Below are 21,725 nucleotides of genomic sequence, written 5' to 3' on the forward strand. Positions count from 1 at the left end.
ATGTTGATGAACACAATTCCAGGGTTTGTGAATGCACCTTGCTTGCCGTGATTGGTGCATGATGAGAAAGTACTCAGTGGCCTAGTGGCTAGAGTGTCCGCCCTGAGATCGGTAGGTTGTGAGTTCAAACCCCAGCCGAGTCATACCAAAGACTATAAGAATGGGACCCATTACCTCCCTGCTTGGCACTCAGCACAGTGTTTCCCATAAACTGCCAAGATACCTGTGGCGGTGGGGGCGTTGCTATGGGCGTGGTCACCATGACATCATCGAGTAATTTGCATAATTTACTACAATGATTTGATTTTCTCTAAAAAGGCTCAAAAAATTTATACTTACTAATTAATAATATCAGTTATGTTTTAAACGTCCATACATCCATTTCACAATATAATTACAACACTTTATGTACATATTTATATACAGATTTGAACAATAAGTTATTCACTGAAATATATTTATTAATTGTGGTTCTTACAAAAAATATATCTTATAAAATATAAAAGCTAAAATGTCTCAAAGCTCTGCCCCTTTAATTAGTGCATACTAAATAATTTAACTTTAGCCTACTACTACAACCATATTATTTACCAGCAACATAAAGTGAAACAGAGGCAGAGGTGTCCTGCCACAGTCAGTAACAAATAAACAGAAAACAGTAGTGGTGGTAGATAGACACAGAGCTTCATCAAACATCTGATCCACTGAACAAAGAGCTCCAAAAATCTTGAACTTTAGACTGCCATCAGTTTTACTCCCTACACTTAACCATGTGTTTCCTACTGCCTGCAGACTTTGCACCCTTTGTTATATACACATGTTGTGTTTTTAATATAAATACATTTAATAAAGTCAAATACAAATAAGGCAACAAGAGAAGTATCCTACACTTCTCTTTTGTAAAGTAAATCTGAACAGCCGATATGGGCATCTACATCAACTATATGATTTGCCTGAGAAGCTGGAGAGGACAAAAAAAAACAAAAAACTTTTTTTTTAAATGTTTTAATTTTTTAAAATTTTTTATTATTATTTTTTTAAAAATTTGTGGCGGACGTAATTCTTTTGTGGCGGGCCGCCACAAATAAATGAATGTGTGGGAAACCCTGCAGCATCAAGGGCTGGAATTGGGGGTTAAATCACCAAAAATGATTCCCGGGCGCGGCACCGCTGCTGCCCACTGCTCCCCTCACCTCCCAGGGGGTGATCAAGGGGATGGGTCAAATGCAGAGGACAAATTTCACCACACCTAGTGTGTGTGTGACAATCATTGGTACTTTAACTTAACTTTAACTTTAACTTAACTTAACTTACTTTTAACTTAACTTAACTTAAGTACTGTGTTGTTGTTGTTGTGGCTAGTGCTGCGGCACAAGCTATGTTTGGTTAAGGGCTGCTGCTGGCTTGTTAGGTATTGTATAATATAATATTTACAAAAAGAGAGTTGGAATCTGCTTGCCTACAAGAGTTTGTTGCAGGTGGCTGAGTTTGCATTCATTTAGAGATACCACAAATTAGGCATCATCTTATTATCGGTGCAGCTATTTGGCATTTTGACGCATTTCGATATCGGCCTCTGTTTATTTTTATGAATTTTTTTACAACTACAACATAAATACATCAGCAGATACACTATATACACATGATACCAATATTTAGTATTAGAAAAATAAAAAAAATAGTGATAAGTAGAGAGCAGTGTTGGGTTAGTTACTGAAAACCAGTAACTAGTTACATTTACTAGTTACTTTAATTCAAAAGTAACTCAGTTCCTAACTCAGTTACTTACACCAAAAAGTAATGCGTTACTGTGAAAAGTAACTATTTAGTTACTTATTTTTTTCTTTTTTTTTAAGGGTCCCATTAATGCCCTTTTAGCCTTCATTTCAGTACTGTTATTGCACTGGAGAATAATACAATCTGTTGATAAACTTGACATGCATTTGCATCACTGAACTTTGCTAAGCCATGTGGTCTACATACAACACACAAAGACAAAGATATGTTTCAAACGGCCAATTTATTTCAGGCCAGAACAAATTGACAAAAGTATTTTAAATAGCTGCAACATAACATACATAAGTAACAAACAGCATAATAACAACATAGCTGTAAACCTGGCTTCACCCAAGGAAGGCATACATGACATGATTATATGTCATGTCACTATATACAGCACACATACTGCTATACACACGCCTAACCAGGCATTTTTTTCTCTCAAGGAATTATGAAATAAATTCATGTCTTTATGAGATCAACACTGTACTGAAGCACAGAACACTCTACGCATTTCCCCAGTTTTAGTTTAGAGATAAAGAAAGATTGGCCTGGCCCACTAGGATCCCTCTTTATGTTTGTGAACTTTATAGTCAATACATTTAGAGTAATGTGATAATCAAACACTCTAGAAGTCTAGAATGAAAGAGTTTATAAGAGAATTGACAGAATGTGTGTACCTTCAGTGATGAATGATGAGCAGAGACAGAGTTTGGAGTGTCTTCTTTAGCTCGCTTTCCATTTTTATGTCCTCACTGTCCACTGTGTCCAGGAACTTGGAAAATGTTTTCGTGCCATTTGCTGTTTCTCTTTACTAGCTTCGTCGAAGCATGTTGCTTTTGTAGCTGTTTCAGCAGATTTGAACTGCTATTTTGGGCAGTAGATAGGATCTTTGATCCAAGACACAACTTACCTTTAACTAAAATGTTCTTTTCTTTGTGCTCGACAAAAGAAAAGTAGTGAGAATATCTCCATGTTAAGAAACTCGACCCCGGCTCCGCTATGATGTCTTGCTTGTTAGCATACTTGCCAACCTTGAGACCTCCGAATTCGGGAGATGGGGGGGGGGGGTAGAGGTGGGCGGGGTTGGGGGGGGGCGGTATTTGGTGGTAGCGGGGGTGTATTTTGTAGCGTCCCGGAAGAGTTAGTGCTGCAAGGGGTTCTGGGTATTTGTTCTGTTGTGTTTATGTTGTGTTACGGTGCGGATGTTCTCCCGAAATGTGTTTGTCATTCATTCTTGTTTGGTGTGGGTTCACAGTGTGGCGCATATTTGTAACAGTGTTAAAGTTGTTTATATACGGCCACCCTCAGTGTGACCTGTATGGCTGTTGATCAAGTATGCCTTGCATTCACTCATGTGTGTGTGAAAGCCGCATATATTAAGCTGTTTGTATGGAGTAAAAGCGGACGTGGCGATAGGTTGTAGAGTTTCTTGAAGTGGATCATATTAGTACATTGTTTGATTGCTTTGCTTAATCCATTCTATACTTTAATTCCACATACAGATATACTGAAAGTCTTAAGTGTTGTACGTGCAATACAAATGTTTTAAATTGCATTTTTCTCTAAGATTATATTTCTCCTCTTTTTTTGAGAAGAATTGTTGTATATTCTTGGGTAGCAGGTAGGGGTGTAACGGTACGTGTATTTGTATTGAACCGTTTCGGTACGGGGGTTTCGGTTCGGTTCGGAGGTGTACCGAACGAGTACACATGCTAGCAGCGACCGGGCTAGGACAACATGTAAAAGCCAGAGGTGGAAGACCCTCCTGCCTCGTTAAGATCTCCCGTTTGGGAACACTTTGGCTGCGCAATACAACGATGGAGGACGGAGGTTTGCCGACATTGTTCAGCCGCTGCTTCTGACAACACGTCAAACATGTGTTGCACCTATCCTGCTTCCGGCTCCCAGACCGCAGTTGAGGAGCGCAGGAGAGACACTCCTACAGGGCCGATGTATTCTCGGGGGCGATGTATTCTCGGGGGCAACACCCTTCATTCTACCCGGCAGTGGGTCTCCAAAGCTCCGGACTCCAGGGTAAATGACGAGTCCGGAGATTAGTTGCAAATCGTGGCTTTATTGAGGTCTTGCACACAGCCAATCCAACAAAACACTAGCCACTCCCCGCACTCAAGCTACTGCTCCCTCACCTCGCTCGCCCACACACTCACCTCACATGCTGTCACATATTAAAGGGCCACACACACACATCAGCTACTCTCATAAAACATGCTAACCCATTTGAAGCGTCACCACCGCATTCAAGCAGCCTCTCCTCGGCAAGTTAGGCAGGGCTAAAGCAATAACAAATGTTTTTATAGCAGCAGATATAAGTCCATATTGCATTAAAAACTAGAATTTGAAACCACTTCTATGGTGGAAGAACAATGAGCCCATATATTCTCTTACTGCCAAGTTAGCCAGGCTGGGGAGAGGAAAAGAAAAGTTAATCTGAGGCTGAGTTGACTTAAAACTGTTTAATGTTGCACTTTCTATATGTAGAAGAAAAGTTTTGTCATTTTATTTAATCTGAGCAACAACTTGAGGCAGTTTAATGTTGATTAACGTGGACCCCGACTTAAACAAGTTGAAAAACTTATTGGGGTGTTACCATTTAGTGGTCAATTGTACGGAATATGTACTGTACTGTGCAATCTACTAATAAAAGTCTCAATCAATCAATCAAAAAAAGCACTTTATATATGGAAATTTTTTTGTTAGAATCAGAATCAGAATCAGAATAGTTTTATTGCCATTGTTTGAGAACGGGTTCACAAACTAGGAATTTTTCTTGGTGCAATCGTGCAATATAAAACACATATAACACATATTTGGTAATAAAAACAGCTGTAACTGAGCTATCAGATAGACTTAGAAGGAATTCAAGGAGCTGCTGTTAGGAGTTATTGTTCATTTGCCTGATGGCCGAGGGGAAAAAACTGTTCAGGTGGCGGGAGGAGTGGGTCTGGATGGAGCGTAGTCTCCTGCCTGAGGGGAGAGGGGAGAATAGTTTGTGTCCAGGGTGAGAAGAGTCAGCTGTGATCCGACCCACACGCCTCCTGGTCCTGGAGGAGAACAAGTCATGGAGGGATGGGAGCTTGCAGCCAATCACCTTCTCAGCAGGTATGATGCGCTGCAGTTTATTCTTATCCTGGACTGTGGCGCCGGGGAACCACACTGTGATGGAGGAGGTCAGGATGGACTCTATGATGGCTGAGTAAAACTGCACCAGCATCTCGGTCGGCACCTTAAGTTTCCTCAGCTGCCGCAGGAAGTACATCCTCTGCTGGGCCTTCTTGATGAGGGAGCTGATGGTCAGCTCCCACTTGAGGTCCTGGGTGATGGTGGTGCCCAAGAAACGGAAGGAGTCCACAATGGGGACGGGGGTGGGAGAGTCAATCAGGGTGAGGGGGGATGGTGGGGCTGTGACTTTCCTGAAGTCCATGATCAACTCCACTGTTTTCTGGGTGTTCAGCTCCAGGTTGTTGAGGCTGCACCAGGACGTCAGCCGGTCCACCTCTCTCCTGTAGGCGGACTCATCGCCATTCGAGATGAGCCCGATGAGGGTGGTGTCATCCGCAAACTTGAGCGAGAGAGTTAAGAAACCATTCTGAGCCTTATTTTATTTAGTTTTTATTTTATATATGTTGACCACATTAACCCTGGCAATGGAACCTGTGTGTATATGTACTGTATGTTATGCCATTGTTTACAAATTTGGTAAATAAATAACCAAAAAATATATATTTTGTTTTCTTACTGTACCGAAAATTAACCGAACCGTGACCTCTAAACCGAGGTACGTACCGAACCGAAATTTTTGTGTACCGTTACACCCCTGGTAGCAGGTTATAGTTTGCTTTGTGTATAATTTTAGCTGTTTGCAAATTCACTATGTCGTGGAATTTCAGTATCTTTGATTCAATAAATAAAGGGTTTGTATGTTCTCTCTATCCAACATTATGTATTATTCTAACTGATCTTTTTTGTAACACCGTTAATGAATGAAGTGTATTTTGTAGTTATTTCTCCATATTTCTACACAATAACTCAGATATGGTAACACTAGCGAGCAGTAGAGAATATGAACTGAATTTTGGTCTACAACATGTTTTGCTTTATTCATTATTGACGTGTTTCTTGCTACTTTATGTTGTATATTTTTTACATGAGATTTGTAGTTCAATTTATCATCAATCATTATACCTAGAAATTTGGTTTCATTTACTCTTTCAATTTCTATTCCGTCTATTTGTATTTGTGTTTGACTTTCTCTTCTACTGTTACCAAATAGCATTCTTTTAGTTTTACTGAGATTCAACGACAGTCTGTTTTTGTCAAACCATCTTTTTAATTTGTTAATTTCTTCTGTTATTATTTGTATTATCTTCTGTGTGTTCTCTCCTGAACAAAACGCTGTTGTATCATCCGCAAATAATACTAACTTTAAATCTTTTGTAACTTTACAAATGGCATTTATATAGAGATTGAATAATTTAGGTCCTAGTATTGATCCCTGAAGTACACCACAGGATATATTTACAGAAAGTCCTAAAGAAAGATACCACCAGGGGTGCCCGAGAGGGGGGGAGGATGAGCGCCTTAAACTGACGGATCTTTTGGTACCAGACATACGCGACGGATTATCGACAACGACAGCAACTTGTTTTTGTGGCAAGGTCTGTAAGAACTTGAGAGGCCTGAGGATCCACCAGACCAGGATGGGCTGCATAAGGAGAAAACAAGCTGAGCAACGCACAGAGCCAGTGCCTAGTACTGACCCTGGTGAGACGGAGGAGGAGCAGGAACCGGAGTCAACCCACAGTGTCCAGAACCTCCAAGCTCAACATGCTGTACCCGGCAAACCATCTGAACAGCGCTGGGTCTTATGGCCTGCTGCAAACAAGGAATCTGAATGGCGACAGTTTGACAAGGATGTTGATGCTACCCTTGATGCAGCATGCAGAGGGGAAGTTGATCGGCGACTGCAGCTGATGAGCACACTGATCATCAGCATGGGTGCTGAGAGATTTGGCATCAAACAACCCAAGGCTCAGAACATCGCCAGGCCAAACCGGTGGGAGACCAAGATCGCCCAGCTCAGGAAAGAACTGAAGGCCTTAAAACATCAGTATAAGAGGGCGAGTGAGGAGGAAAGACCAGCCCTGTCAGAGCTCAGGGACATCTTGAAGCAGAAGCTCATCTCTCTCCGACGTGCTGAGGGACATAGGAGAAGGGGCAGAGAGAGGGCGCGCAAGTGCACTGCCTTCATAGCAAACCCTTTTGGATTTACGAAACAGCTGCTGGGGCAGAAGCGGAGCGGTACCCTTGTCTGCTCTGAAGAGGAGATCAATCAGCACCTCAGTAACACATACAGCGACAGTAGGAGAGAAGAAGATCTGCCCCCCTGCAGAGGGCTACCCACACCATCAGAACCCTCCTTCCAGTTTAACATCAAAGAGCCCACCTTGGCAGAAGTCAGGGACACTGTCCGAGCCGCAAGGACCAGCGCAGCCCCAGGCCCGAGTGGAGTGCCATACAAAGTCTACAAGCTTTGCCCGAGACTCCTGGAGAGGCTGTGGAGACTCATCAGGGAAGTATGGCGGAGGGGGAAAGTAGCCAAGCAGTGGCGCCATGCAGAGGGTGTCTTGATACCAAAGGAGGAGAATGCAAGTGACATCACGCAGTTCCGCACCATCTCCTTGCTCAGCGTGGAAGGCAAGATTTTTTTCAAGATTCTTGCCAACAGGTTGACAGAGTACCCTTTGAGGAATTCCTATATCGACACCACAGTGCAGAAGGGAGGAGTCCCAGGCATGCCAGGCTGCTTGGAACACACAGGAGTGGTTACCCAGCTGATCCGGGAGGCAAGGGAAAATCAAGGAGACCTGGCTGTCCTTTGGCTTGACCTTGCCAATGCCTATGGATGCATTCCACACAAGCTCGTGACAACAGCCTTGACGACACATCATGTTCCAGAGAAGATCACTGAACTCATACGAGACTACTACAGTAGTTTCAGTCTGAGATTCACCTCTGGAGCAATAACATCTGCATGGCACCGCCTGGAGAAGGGCATCATCACAGGGTGCACCATATCAGTGGCACTGTTTTCCCTAGCGATGAACATGCTGGTCAAGGCAGCAGAAGTGGAATGCAGGGGTCCGAAGTCCAGTTCCGGCATTCGCCAACCTCCGATCCGAGCCTTCATGGATGATCTGACTGTCACAACAACATCAGTGACAGGGTGTCGGTGTCTCCTCCGCGGACTGGAAAGGATCGTCACATGGGCGAGAATGATGTTCAAGCCAGCCAAGTCCAGGTCCCTGGTTTTGAGGAAGGGTAGAGTGGAGGACAAATACCGCTTCAGCCTGGATGGAGTCCCCATACCATCAGTGTCAGAGAAGCCTGTGAAGAGTCTGGGGAAGATTTTTGACAGCACCCTGAAGGACAAGGCAGCAGTGCAGTCAGCCCATGTGGAGCTGAAGACCTGGCTATCAGCAGTGGACAAGTCGGGCCTCCCTGGGAAGTTCAAGGCTTGGATATACCAGCATGGCATCCTGCCGATAATCCTTTGGCCGCTGCTCATCTACGAAGTCCCAGTAACCATTGTGGAGGGCTTCGAACGCAACATCAGCCAGCACCTGCGTAGGTGGCTGGGCTTGCCGAAGAGCCTAAGCAGCATCGCCCTGTATGGGAACACAAACAAGCTGCAACTTCCCTTCACCGGATTGACTGAAGAGTTTAAAGTCACCAGAGCCAGGGAGGTGTTACTTTACAGAGACTCATCTCACACCAGAGTCTCCTCTGCTGTCATCAAGGTCAGAACTGGGAGGAAGTGGAAGGCACAGGAAGCCGTTGACCAGGCAGAAGCAAGGCTGAGACATGGCGTCTTAGTAGGTGCTGTGGCAGTCGGACGAGCTGGGCTGGGTAGCCATACAAGACCACGCTACGACAAAGCCCAAGGTCAAGAGAGACTGCTGATGGTGCAGGGAGAGATCCGTGCAGAGGTTGAGGAGGAACGCTGGAGCAAGACAGTGGCCATGCACCAGCAAGGAGCCTGGACAAATTGGGACCACGCATCTACCCGGAAGATCACCTGGACTGAACTTTGGAAGTCAGAACCAGCAAGACTCAAATTCCTGAACCAGTCAGTGTATGATGTCCTCCCAAGTCCATCTAATCTTCATTGCTTGGGGCTAGTAGAAACACCTGAATGTCCACTGTGCAAGGCACGGGGTTCCCTGGAGCACATCCTGAGCTGCTGCCCTAAAGCCCTGGGAGAGGGGAGGTACACATGGCGCCACGACCAGGTGCTGAAGGCAGTAGCAGACACCATTGGCACTGGAATCCAGCAGAGCAAACACCATCTCCCAGTCAGGCATAACATCTCCTTCGTAAAGGCAGGGGACAAACCACAGGCTGGACATAAGGCCCCAACCGGACTGCTAGCCACAGCCCGTGACTGGCAGTTCAGGTGGATCTCGGCAGACAGCTGAAGTTTCCAGAGCGCATAGCAAGGACATCGCTGAGGCCAGACCTTGTCTTAATTTCTGACTCAACGAAGCATGTTGGGCTGCTGGAACTTACAGTCCCCTGGGAAGACCGGATGGAGGAGGCCCATGAGCGAAAAAAGGCCAAATACCTTGAGCTGGTCGAGACATGCAGAGAGAGCGGCTGGAGGACCCGCTGTGAGCCTATAGAAGTGGGCTACAGGGGCTTTCTAGGGAAATCTGTGCATCAAGCATTCAGACTTCTTGGAATCAGAGGGTTGCTGGAGAGAAAAGCCACCAGCAATATCAGTGAGGCTGCTGAGAAAGCCTCAAGGTGGTTGTGGATCAAGAGGGGAGACGGATGGAGTAGTTCGATGCTTGGACACAAGCCGGGGCCTGATCAGCCCCGGTTGGGTCGCCCAGGCGAGGGTGTATAGAGATCAAAGACCCGAAACACCCAATGAACCTCGGTTCTTTACTGATGATGTGTTCAAGCTGCACCGCAAGGTGTTTCTCAAATCTAAAAATCTTGCGTTGTAGAAGTGTGTTCGCTTAGCTTCACGTATTGTTTCCTGTTCGTTAGATAACTTTTTATCCAGTTTAAGACTAACCCTCTGATGCCATATCGTTCTAGTTTTTTGATTAAAATATTGTGATTAATTGTGTCAAATTATTTAGTTAGAACTAGGGCTGCAACTATCAACTAATTTGATAATCGATTAATCTGCCGATTATTACTTCGATTAATTATCGGATAAAAGAGACAAACTACATTTCTATCCTTTCCAGTATTTTATTGAAAAAAAAACAGTATACTGGCACCATACTGGCACCATACTTATTTTGATTATTGTTTCTCAGCTATTTGTAAATGTTGCAGTTTATAAATAAAGGTTTATAAAACAAATTAAAAAAAATTAAAAAGTAGCCTCTGCGCATGCGCATAGCATAGATCCAACGAATCGATGACTAAATTAATTGCCAACTATTTTTATAATCGATTTAATCGATTAGTTGTTGCAGCCCTAGTTATATCCATAAAAACCACTGCCGCACAATTTTTACTATCTATTGCATTGGTAATTTCTTCTGTAATTTCAATTAAAGCCATTGAAGTTGAAACATTAGCTCTGTATCCATATATCGGTTCTCTTCGAGTATTCTATTTTTGTTTGTGAAACACTCTAATCTGTTATTGAACAGTTTTTCAATGATTTTAGAAAATTGTGGAAGTAAAGAAACAGGTCTCCAGTCTAATAAATTGGTGCAAATTTAGCTATTTTCATTTTGTTTGGAAATGTACCTGTTTGAAATGATAGGTTACTAATATAAATTAATGGTCCTGAGATCTCTTCAATAACCTTTTTTATCGTTTCCGTATCAATTCCATTACAATCAGTTGAAGTCTTAGATTTGCATATTTTCACGATGAAACTATTTCCTCCTGTGTCACATTACTGAGGAACATGGAGTTGGGATTTCGCTCTATGGTATCATTATAGTCCTCAATTGAAACTGGGTCTGGAATCCTTTCTTCCAATTTTGGTCCAATATTTACAAAGTAATTATTGTAAAAACAAATACAAATATGTGATGTACTGTATCATATTGAAACTGTATACATGTTTTAAGTGATCTTGATCTCCGTAATGCATTCGACACAGTTCTTCACCACATGACACTTGACTACAAATTGGCCAAAATGAATGTATCCTCTGACTCATAAATTGGATCAGATCATACTTGACGGATCGCAGTCAAACACTTAGGATTAAGCAAACAACCTCTGCCCAAAAACTATGCACCACAGGACTTCCTCAAGGTTCGAATCTGGGTCCAGTAAATCAATGATCTACCTACAATATGTAACAATGTCAAAATACAAATGTTCACTGATGATACCGCCATATACACTCATGGAAAGAACATGGCAGAAGTGGCAGGCATATTTACATCAGCCATGGAAAGTATAATTCAATGGCTCCACGATTCCTGCCTCACCCTGAACATCGAAAACACTGCAGTCATGTGATAAATACCCCGCTGTCACGGTCCATGAGAAACCTATACAAACTCATACTTGACCCCTTCCTCGATTAAAAAAAAAAAAATACAAAAACACACATAATCTTGCCACCTTCAAAAGTATACAAAATTCACACTCAGTCGAGGCAGCTAAAAGCTACTTAAATGCAATGATCATGTCACACTTCTCTTGTTGTATTACCAGCTGGTATCAAGCAAACCAAACAACCATTAAACCTTTAGAATTAATCTACAAACACACCCTTAAAATTCAGGCCAAAAAAAGCCAACAATATCGTCACCTGAGCATTCTAAACAAATCCAATATGCTTAATTTTTTACTATTTTATATCACTCTCATATATCCAAATGGTCTACGAAATTGTTCATAATTTAGCTCAATCTCCATTCAGATTTTGTCCATCGGACCTCAGATACAGCCACAAGACTAACCAGAGGTACTAGAGGGCAGTGTAGTATCCCAAAATGTAAAACAGTCTTCACCCAATCTGCTTTCTCTTCAAAGACTGTGGAACAAGCTTCCATCTGAGATGCTGAGTTTGAATTCACTCACTTCCTTTACAGGAGAAGCAAAACATGTTTTTTTAGATAACCAGAGATGTACGCACTTGTGATTTAAGTGAATCGTTGGGATTTTGATATGTGAGTGACTTGTACTGTATCCATGATGAAGGTTGCATTTCATCCGAATGTTAGTAGTGTGTTGAGTAAAGTTGTGCTTTTTAAAATATCAGTATGTATGTACGTATGTATATTTGGATGATGCATTTGAATGAATTTGAATTTAACTTTGATCCATCCCCTTTAGGACTACAGATTGAAATTATCTACTAAGCTCCAGTCTGGTACAAGCATCTCTGCTTTATGCATAATGTAATTGTACATTGTCCCAATAAATGAAATGAAATTAATGAAATAAACTTCAACCAACCAACCAATATTTCAGAGTTCCTCACAAGGAAACCTTATACGATATTAAATCCATAAACTACTAGAAAAATGGTTAGCTTGCAAGTTATTGTGATGTATTTCCTATAGTTTTAAATGCAAATTTTGATGCTTCTTTTACGTAATAAAGGGTGTTTGTTGTACCCCCTGATTTGTTTTGGTGCTAAATTAATTCAAATTTGCACCGAAAAACACATCATGTCTATACTGATCTGACATTTTCTAAAACATAATGTTTAAAAAAACAACTTAAAGCCTCGTACAGCTGTTTACTGACGTATAGTATTCATGTTTAGCTAACTTTAACTGTAAATTAATATCAACTGAGCTCCAAATATCAGTCATCGGCCTCCTTGACTACTAGTAATCTGTATCAACCCTGAAAAAAACATATCGGTCAATCTCTATCACAAATACACCACCACAAATACACTGGATCCTTCTTGATTAGAAGACTGTATGTACAGTATTTGGTGCATTTTGAAAAAATATTCTTATTTTTGATTATGTATCTTTTTTCCAGGAACTGATATCATCGCCACTTGGCAGTAGAGGCTCTCAGACTGATAGCCAATCAGACAGCTGCCAAACTAAAGACCAGGCTGGACCTGGTCAGTTTTTTCTAACAATATAAGCATTGAGTCATCTTGTTTGTATTGGCTTGACAATAACAGTTCGGTTGTTTTATTTGTTTATTCCAAGGTAATATTGCTGTGCCCAACCATCATTTAGAATACCAAGATGAGAGTCAGGTTCTCAACGTCTGTCCTCCTCCAAACAAGCAAAAGTACATGGAGCCCATGTGTTTTTGCTGATTGCACATGCTCAGTAAGACTTTGAGTTTTTAAATGTTTTCTGGCTTGATATTTCAGGTTTAACTTACCCATGGATTCTGACTCTAGTCGTTCCACCGAACATTGCGATCAGTCTGAAGGTAGGAATCCATAATAACCCTCTACCAAACCACTTAGAAAAATACTTCTGTGCTACTTTATTACAATTAATTAACAGATATAGATTAAGGGTACTTGTATAGGACTGTATAATCTTCGTAATACTTTTTAAATACATTTTTAATCCTTATTTTAATTCCTCTAATTTCGCTACCTGTAAAATCTGTCTTTTTTTCCTGTCTTTCAGAGGGAACCTCACAGTTTGGTTTCCTTGCACTGTCTCAGAGTCAGAATGTTACTGCTGAAGAAATGACCAGCCAGGAGGGCGATTCCAATTTCAAGCCTTCAGCAGTCAATAAAATGTATTCTAGATTAGGTCATAACAGTTGGACTCCCTCCGACGAGGTTGTCAGTGTTAGCACCGGGACATCAGAGAACCCGGATCACGAAGCCGTCAGTAACAGGTCTGACTTATTTTGAAAATTCTTCATTTGAGGTGCATGGGCTATTTAAATAATACATGTTTTTATATACCCTCCAGATCTGAGGTTGGCTCCAGCAGCCTGTCAGTTCCAAAAATAAATGTACAGGCTCTACTGCACTCACAGTGCCTCCAAGACACCGGTGAGCTGGACCAGCAGGACTGCGAGATAATATCATCACAGCGGGACATGTTTGACGCTGGGAAGACAGGTACGTCCTACAGCAAGGGTGTCCAAGCTTTTCCCACCGAGGGCCGCATACAGAAAAACTTCAGGATGCGGGGCGAGGGCAACTTTGATGCTTTTACCTTCTACTTGTTTATTCAACACATTTAAAGTAACAAGTGTAGTTTAAAGATTAAATAAAATACTCTGTATTGATAAATCACAAATTCAGATGTTTCAGTAGACAGCACAGTGTCTGAGCCAGAGCAGCAGGGTCAGCCCACCTCAACACCAGCCCACAGCTTGCGGCTGTTGCATGTATCTCAACAGGCCACACTGGCGCAGGAGAGCCTGTCCCAGTAAGTGACATGATAATTGCACACACCACCGCGCACAGACACATGGCCTGAAATTCTCTTTGCCCATTTCCTCTCTAGAAGCTCTGTTGATTATGTCGCCCCAACCCCAAACAACTTCCCCCACATCCCGTTAATTGTCCCCAATTCACCAACAGGAACGGGGAACCAACATGGTAACACACAAATTATGTCTGAATTTTAATAAAGGAACGAGTCTTTACAGGCAAACAATGTGTGCTTTGTCAGGTGCCGATGGGCCAATGGATGCTTCGCAGCCTCCAGAACAGCGAGCTGACCTAAAAAAAGGAGCACTAATAGAAACGGATGCTTCTTCTCAACCACAGCCACCCACTTCGACTCCTGTATCCCAGAATTCTCCTGCTTTTGTCTTAGAGCAAGCTCTCTCTTTACCCTCTCAGCCAGAGTTCTCACACGTATGTACTGCATTTTTTTCTTACACAAAAGTACTGCCTTTTTGACCCCAAAATAATCGTCTTTGTTTTCAGGTTGTAACGGACAGCTCTATAAAATTTGTACTGTAAATATTAGTTAATTTAATAATTGGTATTTTGTAGTGTAGACTGTGTACATTGTCGTAAGCTCCTTTTCCCGCTGCACAGCAGCTACATGTCTCACCAGTGTGCCTTATACCCATCCAGAAGGTGCAGTACTTTAATCTAATTAAAATCTTTTTTTCTATATAGTGTTAAAACACTACATAAGTAATTTAAGGTAAGGGTGTGTCGATGCAATGTTTTCACTTTATGTTACTGATTTTGGAGTTTTGACTATTGGTCGATACCGCAAATACTATATCAGCACAAATCGTAATACATCGTCTTATTGTTTTCTAGTGTACAATATTAGAAAAAGCCTGATGAAGTGAAATTACTCAGGGAAAAATGGTAGGTATGAAAAACACTTTATGAGAGCCAACAAACATAATAAAACATCACTTACTGTGCAACGTCAGCTGTCATTAGGATGCCAACTGCTGATGTTCATATATTCCCTTTTCGATGAAGAATGTCTCATAATCCTCGCAAAAAACCAGGGTGGTGGGTGGCCAAGTGCTTTTCATGTCGTTCTCGTCAGTTCCATGTCCTAAATGGCTGTCAAAGTGTCTCAACATGTCGGATTACCTACTCAGACTTATTCTGTCCAGGTGAGAGGCATGATTTATGATCTAGAATAAATTTACAGGGAGAAAGAACATGTAAAAATCGGCTCGTTCTACGTGGCGAGCAATGCAGCTAATGGGAACAATCAATTCTACCTCTAAATCACTTTAAAAATGCATTATACGTCAACAGTACTTCATTTATGTTCTGTAACCCGTACAGTGTTGGGTTAGTTACTGAAAACCAGTAACTAGTTACAGTTACTAGTTAGTTTATTTCAAAAGTAACTCTGTTACTAACTCAGTTACTTACACCAAAAAGTAATGCGTTACTGTGAAAAATAACTATTTAGTTACTTCTTTTAAGGCTCCCATTAATGCCCTTTTAGCCTTAATTTCAGTACTGTTATTGCACTGGAGAATAATACAATCTGTTGATCAACTTGACATGCATTTGCATCACTGAACTCTGCTAAGCAATGTGGTCTACATACAACACACAAAGACAAAGATATGTTTCAAAGGGCCAATTTATTTGGGGCCAGAACAAATTGACAAAACTATTTTAAGTAGCTGCAACATAACATACATAAGTAACACACCGCATAATAACAACATGTCACAACATAGTTGTAAACCTGGCTTCACTCAAGGAAGGCACACATGACATGATTATGTCATGTCAGTATATACAGCACACATACTGCTATACACACGCCTAACCAGGCGTTTTTTTCTCTCAAGGAATTGTGAAATAAAATCATGTCTACAGTGAAGCCCAGAACACTCTATGCATTTCCCCAGTTTTAGTTTAGAGAAAAGGAAAGAGGGAAAGATTGGCCTGACCCACTAGGATCCCTCTTTGTTTGTGAACTTTATAGTCCATACATTTAGAGTGATGTGATAATCAAACACTCTAGGGGTCTAGAATGAAAGAGTATGTAAGAGAATTGACAGAGTGTGTACCTTCAGTGCTGAATGATGAGCAGAGGCAGAGTTTGGAGTGTTTTCTTTAGCTTGCTTTCCATGTTTATGTACTCACTGTCCACTGTGTCCAGCTGCCTGAAGCGGGTGACTCCCCTGTAGAAATAGCCTGCATGTCTTCTAGCACACACGCTGCAATGGCTCTATCAATCTTGTCCTGGCTAGCAGTCCCTCCGTTAAAATCCAGCCGCTGTGTGTCTCTCTTAACTAGCTTTGTCGAAGCATGTTGTTTCAGCAGATTTGAATTGCTGTTTTGGGCAGTAGATAGGATCTTTGATCCAAGACACAACTTTCATTTAACTAAAATGTTCTTTTCTTTGTGCTCGACAAAAGAAAAGTAGTGAGAATATCTCCATGTTAAGAAACTCGGCTTCGGCTCCGCCATGTCTTGTTAGGAAACACAGACAAGCCCCCCCCACACACACCCACACAGAGCGCGGGGCTCACCTCTTCCTTGTGACACAGGAACATTCGGAAGGACGACACCGCAGCAATAAAACACACTCAGCTCTTCTCAGTTTCTAGCCGATATTATATAAAAAATAACGTAAAATAACGCAGTAACGCATCATGTAGTAACGGTAACTGAGTTACTGAATATAAAAAATAATGTGTTAGATTATTAGGTACCGCCGAAAATGACGGCGTTACAGTAACGCGTTACAAAGTAACCTGTATAATAACCAAGCTGTAGCGACATTGTTATTGTAAGAGCGAACACTGACAAACTTTTTTTCTAATGTAGTAACGCATCGCCATGCTACGGGCTTAGCCGTAAAAGCTAATTACAACAAGATTTAATAGCTTCTACATCAACACGAATCGCGTTTGAGTTTGTATGCACAACACTGCGATACGACAATTGTACTGATTGAAAAACATGAACAAACATGAACAATCATATTACAATATCTGTAAAGTATTAGCCCACATTTCATGTTTTGTTTGTACACATCTAGCCAGACAGCGTATGTACTGTAGTTGTACTAACACGCATGGCGTGCTGCGTGTATCATGATCGATATTAAAGTGACTCACTCCATGGCCAGTTGTTCATCTGGTCCAGCTGGCCGGGGACGTTTCCTGTTGATTTTGGGTCAGCACTCCATTTATGTCAAAAAAGCTTGGCTTCGGCTTATGTCTGCTTTAAGGTCTCACTCTTCCTTCATGCTGGCTTCTATAAGCAGCAGTACATTTAGCTTCAAAAGTATAAGGTTGTCAATCCTCATTTGTCCAAAAATAGTCGTCTTTGTTGTCTGGTACCAAGTCTGCCATGATTACAAAACGCACTCGTGTTTGATTCCGGAAGTAGAAACACAAGTTGTTGCCGGAAGTCGTAAGTGCGCTGCTGTGCAAACGGAAATCTATGCGCGAAAGAAATTAGTCCTGGAAATTATTACAATTATCAAAATATGGTAAATATTGAACATATTACATATTGTTTTGACCAATATACAGCTGCCAGTCTACATTGTATATAGACTGGCAGTGTGTATATAAAACGTTGCTGGAGGGTTTTAAAGCTGTTTTAGAGGGCTTTGAAGGCTACAACGGTGACTCCCATTAGCCACATCTTTCAAGCGTTTTTTATCATCTTTAACATTGTAAAAAAAAAAAGAAGACAAGTGTGTTCTTGTCTCTCATAATGATTGTGATCGATAGGCAAAATTCCAAAAGAAGTGCAGTTCTCCTTTAACTCTTTTAGGTTTTGCTTTCTTTTATTTAGACTTGCGGAGTTATTGCTTTTCGAAACACTTGTAGTAAACGTGTTTGAGAAATACAAATAATATCAAGATAATACTTAAATGGAAAATGATAAACGTTAAAAGCATATCAAACCAACCTTTAACGAAGTGATCACTGCAAACTCATGCATTCTTCGACTCTGCTTCCTTGGAGTAGAGTGTGTGCTGCTTTTCTCGTCGTTTTGTAAAATCTTGCACACTTTCTCCCTTTTTAATTACCTCTCTAGGTACTCTGAAGAAACGTTTATACTCTTTGCGATTTGAAAGATTCGTACAGGCAAAAACAACACAAGCATTGAGAATTTTTTCTTCGAGAAAGACTAAATGGCACAGAGTACCCATTTTAAACAGAGCTACCTTGACCAGCACGTGTATTCGTTGGCCGGGGACATAAGTCGGACGTGACGTCAGTAACATCCCAGCAAGCCGATATCGAACAGGTCTATTACTTCTCTCATTGCTGTTGGCCAACAAACATAAATTGACAAGATATAGCAATCTGTTGCAAAATCATGGTATGACATATATACATGTAGAAACTGATTGGTAACATGTAGTATGCAGATTCAACTTTGAAGTCCCAATGTCTACATTTAGAACATACAGTTAGAGAAATTATTTGTTTGTCAGCATGTTTTTAATGGACCGATGCTCCTGCAATGCGGCTTCCTATGAATGATGTACAATACAATTGTGAACGCCACAAATAATACCCTTATATGGGCAGTGCAGTGCAGTGGAAAAGGGAGCCAAACTGACAGGTGTTTTTGGTGTTTTGATATCTTACTCAAATATGATACTGCATAATGTTTGATACAACTTTTTTTCTGAATGTGAATAGGTTGTAAAACGTTGTAAATCATTATTTAAGTCCTTCCCCTTGATTGTTTTTGTCCAGGATGTGTTTGTCCCAACGCTGAGTCAGGAGGCTCCACAACAGTCCGATAAAAATACGTCATCCTTGCCTCCTAAGCAGGAATCTCCTCACCTGGAACCCTCTTCGTTTACATTACCTTTACAGCTCTGTGTTGACACGGAGAACAGCTACTCTGCCCTGAAGATGTCTGAGGAGATCAACGAGGATAGCCAGGCTACACAAATCGAAGAACTAGAAGAGCTACCTGGTGTTGATACTGCTGACTCTGTGTTTCAGAGGAAAGAGTGTAATGGTGTCACTTCTGAAGCACAAATCGCTACAAGCTTCAAAGCTTGCAGTCAACCAACAACTCTTTTGAATGTACATAATGTTAATGCGGAAGGATGTGCCGAGTCGAGTACTCCCATCGTTGTGTCTTGCTCGCAGCCGGTGATCTCCCAAGGATCTGTCGAAGGAACTGTACCTCAGTCACAATCACTGTCACAGAAATGTCAGGCTAACAAAGTTGAAATGAATAGGCCTGCACAGATGGAAGAAGTTGCTGTCACAAAGGATGAAGAGGTGAGGATAGAGGTAGAAAGCTCATTGGGAAGCGGGGCTTCAGCTATGGCTTTAATCCTCTCCCAAAGCCAACTGAGGTCCCCTGATGATGAAGAGTGTGAAGATGGAGATGAGAGCATGGTTGTGGTTGGAGAGAGTCAAAGAGATTCACAGGCTCCTCCCAAAACCACGCCACAACTTCTAAAAGGCCTAAGTTCCCAGTCAGGCAAAGTGTCGACGTCCACTAATGGCCATCACTCTGTGGCGCAGGAACCAGAAGAACTCCAAAGCAAGAGCCTTTGTGACAGCTCAGGAGGTACAATGGCGACCACCATAATGTTTTGGAGGACAAGGCATACATCAGAGGTGTCCAAAGTGCGGCCCAGAGGCCATATGTGTCACTCGTTTTCCTTGCGCTTGCCTCTTTCTGCAATCTATAAACACGGTTGATATATTTCTGACCCGTGATTCCCCCCAACCCCCACCACCATCTTGTACAAATCTTACCCAACTTGTCCCAAACGTATGGCAGGCCCCTGACCATGTCTAAATTTCTCAAAACTTGTCCCAAATGTTTGTGCTATGTTTGTGCTGTCAAAAAAAATATTGGTGGTAATATTTGAGTTCCAAGCGGCACACCACAACGAATGTGAATGATAATACAATGTTAACATTAAAAACCATAGTTGCACAAATGTTTTATGTCAGCACAAACAATCAAAAACTTAGCACAAATGAACAGCAGTGATATTTATTATTTACAACGACAAGGGGGGTCAGCTTCACACAGGTCACATACGAACATTACAAAGAAGATTAAGCGCCAAATCGAAGAGGAAAGAAAAAGGTCACAAGAAAAAGTTAGCATAGCATGCATATATTGACATACAGTGCATAACAAATTGGGTCCCCAACATTTTTGAGCCTCTAAAGAGATGTTCTGTCAAAGTGAGCCACTGAGCATGCGCATCAGCGTTAAACGTTTTCGTCAGTTAATAAATTCCCATCAAAATCAGTTTTGCAAACTTGACGACTTTCACGCCAAATCTAGGGACTTTCCAACTCCTCTCAGTAACTTACTTTACCAAAACCAATTAGCGATAAATCTAACAACTTTTTTAGGATGTTTTGGAGACATGAAAGTATCACTCTGTAGTTAATGTCTTCAATCAAAAGCCAGTTCGGCCTTCTCACAGGCGGTCAGGTTGACGACACTAGCCTCGCACAGCAGTCCCAGACACAGTCGGAGCAGAGAGGAGACCCACACCAACTCTGTGCAAAGCTGCTGCTGTCCCTGCCGTGGTTAAGAGTGAGGTGTACATGTTTTTAATCACTGTCACGCTAAAAATAAAAACAAACCTATCGTTCATGTTAATGAACCAGTCAATGGTTTGTTTGTGAATATCACAACCCTTCAGTTTTTTGATCAAATTTGATACTCTTAACATTTGAAAATGTAGAAAAAAGAAACATACAACTTAACTAAGAATCAAAAGAAAAAAGTTCATTTACAGCTCTAATCACAATTAGCATTTTTTTTAAACTCAAAATTGTATCTCTCCCACTACGTTATTCCTCTTTCTTACAGCGTCCATTGTAATCAATCATGCAAAGGAGGTAATAATATCATCTAACAATTTGTAGCGACTTTTATGACATCCAATAGCTACTTTCCTTACTAAGAAGTTGGCAATACTGGTCAAAATGAGCTACCTCGTTTACATAGAGGTGACTAATTTGTCACTGGGGCTACAAGTACTGTAAGTCATTATTTTTAAGTATATTTCTGTCATGGTGTTTTCTGACCAGTAAGCATGTAGACTATTACAGTGTGAGGAAGTTCACATTGACGCTAATAATGGTAGCTTACATTTTCGTTTTCGTCACAGTTTAAAACAGCAATAGCAATTTCCGTGAAAACAATGAAACGAAAACTACGACAAGTTGTGGTCTACCACCGAGCAGTATCGGGATTATAATTTGTAGGCTATTTATGACTCTCCGAATGTACTTCGTATATATCTTGAAATTTACTAAACAACAGCTATTCTACAGTGGTAGCGTTATTTGATATCTAAATCGGCGTTTTGAATCTTAAAGTAGCATTTTTTGACGCGGTAACGTAAATAGATAGACCGCCGCTATCGAATTATGCAACTGGTAGATTTTTTGTGACAAAGCAGCTCAAACCACATACGGACAGGGAGGAATGTACTGTTGCTAGTCAGGGCAGATGTTATAGCAGTTATATAGTAATACAGTATAGCAGTGGTTCTCAAACTTTTTTCACCCAA

The 21,725-nt window shown here is 41.4% G+C and overlaps 1 protein-coding gene across 1 annotated transcript in view; it reads left to right on the plus strand.

Annotated features, from left to right (window-relative positions):
* The window catches only part of tp53bp1 (tumor protein p53 binding protein, 1), a 116,421-nt gene that overhangs the window by 24,664 nt on the left and 70,032 nt on the right, over positions 1–21,725 (plus strand). Inside the window, 9 exon segments of the mRNA XM_062030482.1 lie at positions 12,790–12,877; positions 12,969–13,053; positions 13,139–13,200; positions 13,407–13,623; positions 13,701–13,852; positions 14,039–14,165; positions 14,244–14,338; positions 14,412–14,599; positions 18,913–19,747. Of these exon segments, the coding sequence (XP_061886466.1) occupies positions 12,790–12,877; positions 12,969–13,053; positions 13,139–13,200; positions 13,407–13,623; positions 13,701–13,852; positions 14,039–14,165; positions 14,244–14,338; positions 14,412–14,599; positions 18,913–19,747 (1,849 nt within the window).

This window comes from Entelurus aequoreus, linkage group LG02 (assembly GCF_033978785.1).
Source record: "Entelurus aequoreus isolate RoL-2023_Sb linkage group LG02, RoL_Eaeq_v1.1, whole genome shotgun sequence".
NCBI classification, from domain to species: Eukaryota; Metazoa; Chordata; class Actinopteri; order Syngnathiformes; family Syngnathidae; genus Entelurus; species Entelurus aequoreus.